The following is a 9,242-nucleotide window of genomic DNA, read 5'->3' on the forward strand; positions in this document are numbered from 1 at the left end:
CGGATTCAAATGGCCTAGGGTGGTGCCCAGAAAGGGTTGTTGAAAAGCTCCCAGGTAGATGCCAGAAGTATTTCCCTCAGTGATCATCATGGCCCTGTGGTGCCTAGCACGGAACTGGGCATTTGGCTTTGTTAGCTTTGTTCTAGCCTACGGGTTGCAAACTCAGACATGTGTGGGGGCCAGTAAACAAGGGAAGGCACAAAGACGGCCAGATACAAGGCAACAGACAGTACAGTGGGGCCTTGACTTACAAGTTTAATTCGTTCCGAGACCGAGCTCGTTAAGGAGCTCGTTAACTCAAATTACTCTATCAACTCAATGCAAAAAATCGGCCAAGAGACAGCTGGTATCTCAAAAAACTCATTAGTCGGGACACTTGTAAGTCAAGGCCCCATTGTAGTAGAAATTCTGGTTTTTCAGTAGGAGATGGAAATTTGGATTTGTACGTGAAACTTCCCCATTTTTAAAATGTTGACAATTGATTTAAAATGAAACTCTTTGAAGGTACACAAGGCAGCACCTTGGTTCCCACCCATATTGCTTCCTACACTGGGACCTCAGATGAACTGGGTATCTTTTTCTCTCTGGGATAATCTAGGAAATTGAGAAAAGAGAAAGTATGTCTGCAGAGCTTTCTTGCATGACCTGGTAAACATTGGCCCTCATCACAGGGGGAACAGTTCTTGTTTATACTCATGTACCTTTACTTGACATTCAACAAGACTGTGGTTGCAGGGAAGACACAGGAATATTCCCATAAACAAGATGGATGACCCTGGCCCTAAGAGGTTCTCCAGGCTTTAGATGCTCATGTGTAACTGGGTCCTATGACTTTTATATCCACACCTCTAGAGCTAAAGATGTGTTTTAACAGAATTCTGGAGAAAAGAAAAGGAGCAAATAATTATTTCAAAGTTTTCCTTTGAAATGCTTGAACATCAATACTATCTATGGCAAATACTAAGAAAGAGGTAGTAACATTTAAAAGCTGCTTGCTCCTATGTGCATCCTTGCTTCAGAAATAAAAAAAAAAACAATAAAACCCTCTTGACAGGTCTCTGTGAAGTCTTTTTCATCTCCTGAGGAGAAATTTCTTTAGCAAACACCGGGAGAGCTTGGTCTCAGTGGGTGTCTGATGGCGGCTGGGGGCACAGCTGTAGTTATAGTCTGTCCCAACCCCCTGCAGGGCGCTGGGCAAAGGCCATATCTTCATCCAGGGCTACCCTGGTCAAGAGTGCAAATGGCAGAAAATGACATTTGCGTCCGGGCAAAAGCATTATAAATGTTCATAGCTGAGGCTCCTCAGGGTCGCTCGTGGTGGGTTTGTGTTGGCACAGGGTGAAGGCCCTCAGGGCCTCTGCAGTCTACCCGGGAGATCTCAGATAGGTCATCTAGGTGGATCTCAGTCCAAAACTTAAGGTCTCTGTCATAACACAGAGTCCCATGTCACATTTGGAAAGTCAGAGCTTGCACTCGGAGACTCGACCTGACATTTTTGCAGCTTTCAATAGAAAATGACTTGGTTTTTCAAGGAGCAAGGGGGATCTTGACCATTAGGGAATATCTTTTATAATATTTAAAAATTATTTTAGAATTCAAGTTTTATTTTTTTTCTCTCTTTTGCTCTCTCTCTTCATTTAAAAAAAATGATACAGGTGATAAAACGAAATGGAAGGACAATGTAAATAAGAAAACACCAGGTTTTCAAAGGATCTGGGTCCCACTTCCCACCTGCCTGGGGGCCTGAATCCAGTTACTTAAATGACCAGTTTTCTCACCAACAGAAGTGAGAACACAATTTCTGCTCAAGGTGGATATAAATAAGTCTTTCATCAAGGTTTAATTACTTTATACTACTTATGGGACTTATATCTGCACTCTTGAAAAGCCCCATGGGGTGTGTTCATGGCTCCTTAAAAGAAGGGACAATGGAGATGCCCACTGAACTAAGAGTGACTTGACTTCATCCATCCATTCTGGGTCAGCTATCGAGTTTTAGAAAGGAAGGGTATTAGATCCTGAAAGGATTTGGCCTCGGTGATCTTGTAGAGCAAAGTGTGCTCCCGGACACCACACTAAATGATGCAAAGATCCCCTAGGTGCTCCTCCACCAGGGGCTTATATCAGTCAGGTTATATTTGAGTCCCTTGGGGCAACTTTTTCCAATGATGTGAACTAGACTGCTCTCCTCCACAGAGATTCTGGTCCCCCAGATTCTGGGGGTGGAGTATAAGCATATGTAATTTGGTGAACAGAAATTTTCAGTTGATTCTGATACTTTCACACCACGCTGGGAAACACTTCCCTAAAGGTAAATTGAAAGGTCTTTTTATTTGACCTCACCTTTGATTCACAATGTGCTAGAGATAGCCTGTTTGGAAAATGTCACCTGATGAATTGAGATTGAGGAGAGGAGAGCCACATTCCCGTGTGCTGCCTTGGGGCGCCCTGCAGAAGCCTCATCTTGGCCAGCCCCCTGCCAACAAGACTTTCCCTTCTCTGCTGAAACAAGTCCACCCTTCAAAGACTAGCTCATAACATGGCCTACCTTTTTGATTGCCTCTCCCTAAAGAGCTCTCCTTCTCTGCTTAATTCATTGTCTGGATGATTTGTTTGACTATTCAATTAGCAATTGATGGTCTTCTAGCTTCTATTTCTGCTGAATGCAGTTTGTCGTATATTGCTATTTAATGTTTCACTGATTTCTGTCTAGTAGAAATAGCGCTGATTTGAATTTTAGTTCTGGCTTTATTTCTAACTGTGTATCCTAGGCAAGTTGTTTAGCCTTTCTGGGTTTCAGAGCCCCAGTTATACAATTCCACAATTCTCTTTCTTACCTCACCCTCAAGCTAAAGTTCTTACACAATGATGTTTACTTAATTGTATTTACATTTTTTGAGAGAATAATTGTAGTAGACATTTTCTAACATGGTTCCCAGGGACTCTGCATTCTGATAGTCATGCCCTTATATAATCCCTGCCCATGAGTGTGGACAGCACCCAGTGAACATGGCAAAATGATGAGATGAGTTAGAAGAGACTGTGACTTCTGTTTTGCTAGCGTTCTCTCTCAGGCTCTTCTCACATGCTTGCTCAGACGGAGAGGGTCACCTGGAAGGATGGAGGGAGGCCTCTGGTCAAGAGCCAGCAAGTGACTGAGACAGCCTGTGAGAAACCAGGTCTTACCAAGAACCACTGAGTTGTCTTGAAAGTGGATCCTGCCTCAGTTGAACCTTGACATGACTGCAGCCCCAGTCAATGCCTTGTGATTGCAGCCTTGTGAGAGACCCGAAGCTAGCTAAGTCATGCCTGACCCACAGAAATGGTGATATAATAAATACATGTTATTCTAAGCTACTAAACTTTGGGGTAATTTATTATGTAGCAATATGTAATTAATACTATCTATGAGATGGGTTGATGGACATGATAATCTATCTACCTGATTTGGTCCTATTGAGCTAAATTATGCTACAGTAACAAATGACCCCAAAAGTGGCTTATATCCACAAGAGTTTATTCCTCCTTCTCACTATATGTCCACTGAAGGTGGTCATAGCTGTGCTCAATATTTCCTTCCCTCCAGAACCGTCTATAACCCAGGCTGATAACAGCCACCTCTATCTGGATTATTGCTAATCACCAGGGAAGAGGAAAGAGAGCAGGGCAAAGTATGCACTGGCTTTTAAACCTTCCCCATGAAAACAATGCACTACAGCCACCTCTATCTGGAATATTGCCAATCACCAGGGAAGAGGAAAGAGAGCAGGCAAAGTATGCACTGGCTTTTAAACCTTCCCCATGAAAACAATGCACTATACTTTTGCTTGTATTTCACTGGCCAAAGAGAGTCACATAGCCACATAGTTGATGAACATGGCCCAAAGTATATTCCTCTTCCAGTGAGCAGCACTAAATATCTGTGAACAGTAACACAGTGCACCATATGCCATCGTGCAGTGGGTTAGGGGGAGTGGTAGCCACAGACTGCCGTAATATACAGAAAAGAGAAGGAATAGTTCACATGCACAGCTGAATGGGTGTGGTGGCCCCAGAGCCTAAGATAAGAGAGTACAACTGAATAGCTACTTTTCCCTAGAAAAGGGTGAAAATGAAGGGAATATGAAGCACTGCGGAGAGTTGAAGTGTTTTGTTTTGGTTTTTTAGCATCCTCAAAATCTCCATGGTTACCTCCCTAAGGTCGTTGTAAAACAGTGACTCTATGGCAATAAAGCTTTAAGACAAGCATCCTGGCCCTCCTCTTCAGACTAGATAGCCTTCCCTAAGCTCTTGAGGCTTCTGTATATAAATATATCCGCCTCCCTTGTCTATAATCCTGTTCATAAAGTTGAACCGGGTCTCCAAACAACTGTCTCCCAGCAGCCAGTTGAATAGGAGAGGAAAACTTGACACATGACCTTGGGCAAGCCTGCCATGTGTGGGTTTCAGTCTTCTCAAAGTCCAGTCTAATCTCACCTTCCTGAGAAATAAGCACAGTCCCTGTGGATTTCCTGCAAACGTTGGAGGAGCTTAAGGAACGGTTGCTCGCCCATCCATCTCAGAGGCCTTGCCAGGCTGGCTTTAGAGAGGCCGTTTGATGGGAAGTGCAGAGATCTGGCTTGCAGAGCAGGAGGAGCTGGGCCTGACTTAGCTGGTAAGCCAAGCCACTGCGATGGATCTGTCGTTAAAACCAGAACCAGCTTAAATTGCTGACACGCGGTAGAGAAATGTCAGGGCCAGAGATCCCCTAAAAAAGTAAAGGAGAGACTTGTTGAGGACCCTTCTGCCTATAAAAAATACATTTGCCCTCAGGCTCTGCCTGTTTGGATCATGCCAAATGGTATTCTGTTTCTCCTGAGGTTAGAGTTTGTGTCAAAAGAAATAGACTTCACTTTGATGAGTTCTGAAGGAGGCATGAAAGAGTCCCAGAATCACGGTTTAAAAAGTGACCTTAGATGCCATCTAAGGCAAACTGTCCAGCACAGGAGTCACTCCCTCACGCCTACAGCCTGGAGATTGGTGCTCAGGACAGGTTTGAACTTCCTGAGATTTTTTAGGATGCAATCCTGTCCCAGTTTGCTTTCCACATTGCACCATGGAGAGTGTGAGGGAAAAGCAGTGAAGTGAAAGTGTGTGATAGCAGTGTGGAGACAATACCCTTCTTCCTGGTGACACAAGCTTTGCATTTGGGAAAAAGATTTCCATTTTGCAACTGTAATGCTCTTGGTTGTTGGAGGAAATGTTGAGAGAGGCCGTAGTCTGTAGTCTATTTCTGAAACTGGCTGCCTGTGAAACAATCCCACCCCTCTCTGGCATGTTTTACTGCTGGCTGGTGGTGAATTATGGGATAGAGGAAGGCAATGGGGTGTGGGGTAGGGCAGGGCGGGGGGAAGGCAAGAAGAAGGCCAGAGCAGCTTTCCAGGATTGAGGCGGTAGTAATAGGGATGGAGAAGAATGGATGAACTGAGGATTGGTTTGAGAGAAAGAGGATGTGGTGAAAGAAGCCAGGTGGGCAGGCAGGTGGGATAAGCCTCTAGGTCTAAGTGGGAAAACATCACCTCTCCTACAGGAACTTTCATTTGTATTCAGGCTGTAAGTACCCCAATCTTTTAAAATACAGTATCTTCACAAGTCACGGAGGACCTGGCTTACTACTGACTTCTGATGCTGGAGATATTTCCATAATCAGAAAGTTGCACTTTTTTCACACCTTTACTTTATTATCTTCATTGGATATCAGAACTGGGTAGTGAGCTGGAGGGCTCCTGAGGATGGTTGGGTTTGCCCTAAGGAAAAGCTGAAATACTGCACTCAGCCACTTACCTGGGCAGCCTCAAATTCCAGGGGAAAGGTAGGGAGCCTTAGAGAGGTAGTGCTAAGGGTCAGGGCTTCTACATACCTTACCTTTCATTCCAACCTCCAGATAATTTTGTGAGGCACATCTTTTAAATTCCAGTTTTACAAAACAAAAAAGTGAGGCCCAGAGAGGTTCTTTATTTTGCCCAAAGCCACACAGCTTGCACGTGGTGGAGCCAGGAGTAGAACCAGAGTCTGGCTCCCTGCACTCTCCATACCATCCCTCAGTCTTGGTCAGTCTGTTTTCCCTCTTTTCTCGTTACTACCATACAGACTCCGTCGTGGAGCCCATCCTGGGGAAGGCTACAGTTTCTTTCTTTTAGGTACTGTGTTTGCCTCTCCTATCCCACAGCGTGCCTAGTAAGGTGCTCAGTGAACATGCCTACCTAGAGACAACACCCCTTCTTGCTGCCACATATGGATCTGGGGCGAGTCAAGGCAGGTCTGGTGAGGGAGGCTGCGTTGCTGCCGCCCCTGCTAGGCGATGGGGAGGGACTCTTCTGCCTGTGCCTTGCCTCAAAGGCATTTTTCATGTCCTGTCCCCCTCGTCCTCCCCAGCCCCCACCTCTCGCCCCTTGACTTCGTTTCAGTTCCCTCGGGAGCGCCCCTTACTGCGGGGGTGACAGCATCTGGGGGCACAGGGTCCCTGGTGTCCGCTCTCTTGCCCATCTGTGTGCAGAGCCTCGTTCCGGGGCGCCTGGAGCCCGGCGGGCATTGACGTCAAGCGGCAGCGGATCGCTGCCTACAGACGGTTGACCTGGACCCTCCTCCACACCCCCTTCCTTCCTTGCCCCCTCCCTCTTCCCCGCACCCGGGCTCTGGCTCGGTATAAAAGACAGGAGCGCGGGGCGCCTCAGCAGCGCGGAGTTTCAGCACCATGGAGAGCACCCGCTTCCAGCTGCTGCCCCTCCTGGGTGCTGCCCTGCTGTTGCTGTTACCTCTGCTAGGCGCCCGTGCCCAGGAGGATGCTGAGCTCCAGCCCCGAGCCCTGGACATCTTCTCCACCGTGGAGGATGCCTCCCATGAGAAGGAGCTGGTCGGTATCCCCATGCCCCAGATTCCCCTGGGCTGCCGCGCGGTCCCTCCTTTGTACCTCCTCTCTTCCCTCCTCCCCACCCCATTCCCAGAGTCAGGACGCGGGGAGATGAGTGAGAAGTCCGGGCTCCCGCTGTCATCCTCCCAGCAGTCTTGTCCTCGCTCCTCTGAGCAACACAGGAGCAACACGAGCCTCCCCTCCAGGGCCCTGGGACCTGCTGTCAGTACCTGGGACAGCGCCCCCTAAGTTTCCACCCCTCTAGCAACCTTTTTTTTTGTCTTTGGTGTCCCAGGGTGGAGTGTGTGTGGTTCTGGGGATCCTTAAAAATAGGGCTGGAAGTGAGCACCTGGGCTGGGCTCGCAGCCAAGGCGGCAACTTCGGGCTCTCGGGGGGCGGTATGTTGCAGATCGAAGCGCTGCAGGAAGTCCTGAAGAAGCTCAAGAGTAAACGTATTCCACTCTATGAGAAGAAGTACGGGCAAGTCCCCATGGTAAGGCTTTGGAATCACCTCCTTCCCATGTTTTTCCAAGAGGAAATATACCACCTTGAGTCTTATACACGCACGCCTTCTCCCTAGGATGTGGCTGAATAATTCAGGAAAGGGGTTTGCAGAATTCTACGAGGTCCCCTTTGTTTTCACCGCCAGCCCTTGCCCTTGGTTTCTAAGGGCAGACCAGCCCTTTCAGAGGAGCGAACAGTATGTGCCAGGAACCAGCTCTTGTGTCTGGGTGGAAAGGAGTGTTTCCTGAAGATGAGCTTTTTTCACCTCACGAAGAATTGGTTCTTGTTCCTTCAGTTTTCTTCCTGCCTTCTGAACCCCTGTCAGTTTTTTTAAAAAAACTCTAAGTTCTAGGATAAAATTCTTAACCAGGGCTTGTCACCTTCCATGGAGAATAAACACACATGCACACATACTTAAATCTTCCTTGGGATGAGGAGGGCAGAAAGCAGGGAGCAGGGGTTGTGAGAAAACATAGGTCTATTGTTTATTTCTTAGAAAAAAGGTCTGGTTGATTTTTTTTTTATCTTCTGGATGAACAACTAAAGGACCCAGGAAATGTAATCCAACTCTCCCTCCACCCCCCTCCCCCGCAAAGTGGAAGAATGTAGGAGGGGCTCAATAATTTAAATTTATTTTTATGTTCTCTCACTGAAATCATAAGCACAAAGCTCTCTTCCATTTTAGGCCTGACTGTACTTAGGCCTCCCGTGAGGGTGATAGGGTCCATCCGTCTCTCCCATGAGGCAGAAACTGTGTTGACAGGGAGAGTGGCCTTTGAGGGCTTGGTTTTGCGCATGTCCCACGACCACACATTGTGTTGCTTGCAGTGTGACGCTGGCGAGCAGTGCGCGGTGCGAAAAGGAGCGAGGATTGGCAAGCTGTGCGACTGTCCCCGAGGAACCTCCTGCAATTCTTTCCTCCTGAAGTGCTTATGAGGCGTCACCCTCCCCCATCAGTCCCCAGTTCCCCTGCTTCCCCAGAGGACCGCGCCTTCATTTGTGGAGTTGGGATTTAGCAACAAAATTTGCATTTCCCTGAGGGCCAAGGGGCTCTTTTCCTGATGTTTTCAAATAAAAGAACAATGTCGTGTATGCTTGTATGGTGTTGATATGTGTGCAAAAATATTCTCTTTTTATTTTATTTGTCTGATGAACTTTGTGTATCTTTGTGTAAAGTAGGGGAACTTTGCTTTGAAAATTGTATTTTCCTATGTGGCATGGCAGGATGAAAATTAGATTTGGTGAATGTTGGTAGATGACAACACCACCTGGAAAATAAATCATCCCAAGCACCCCCAATTGAAGCATGTACAAATTATACATAATGAAGTGTTTTTAATAATTGTTCATACTGCCCTGGCCGGTATGGCTCAGCTGGTTGAGTACACCCAGAGGTCTTTGGTAGAATTCCCTGTCAGGGCACAAGCCCTCATTGGGGCTCGATCCTGGTAGGGGGCATACAGGAGGCATCCAATCAATGTTTTTTTTCCCTCTCTCTCTCTCTTCCTATCCTTTCTTCTCTTTCTCTAAAATCAATAAAAACAAGTAAAAAAAGTTGCTCATAGTGCATTGTTGTTTCTACATAAGTAATTTAAATATGAATGATGGGATTAATCAAGCAAAGGCTCATATACCTCCCCAAAGGGAGGTAGAGAGCAAGGGCCCTGAGATGGTCTGTGGGAGTGACACCTCTCAAAACACATCATGATCATCAGAGGAGTGATTTTTTTTTTTTACATATGGAATAAGAAAGAGAACTTTTTGTTTTTACTTTGCACTTAGTAAAGACTAAGAGAAAGAGGGAAAAAGTATGTGCCCATGTGCTATGTTGGAGAAGGGCTAAAAGAGA

The 9,242-nt window shown here is 46.5% G+C and overlaps 1 protein-coding gene across 1 annotated transcript; it reads left to right on the plus strand.

Annotated features, from left to right (window-relative positions):
- The first annotated feature begins 6,427 nt into the window (after nucleotides 1-6,427).
- Nucleotides 6,428-8,862, plus strand: CARTPT (CART prepropeptide). Its single transcript, XM_005857998.2, has 3 exons — nucleotides 6,428-6,892; nucleotides 7,299-7,382; nucleotides 8,222-8,862. Exons 1-3 carry the CDS (start codon nucleotides 6,734-6,736, stop codon nucleotides 8,327-8,329), a joined length of 351 nt encoding a protein of 116 aa, XP_005858060.1. The 5' UTR covers nucleotides 6,428-6,733; the 3' UTR covers nucleotides 8,330-8,862.
- Nucleotides 8,863-9,242: the final 380 nt, after the last annotated feature.

The sequence above is a fragment of the Myotis brandtii genome, unplaced genomic scaffold (genome assembly GCF_000412655.1).
Source record: "Myotis brandtii unplaced genomic scaffold, ASM41265v1 scaffold115, whole genome shotgun sequence".
NCBI lineage: Eukaryota > Metazoa > Chordata > Mammalia > Chiroptera > Vespertilionidae > Myotis > Myotis brandtii.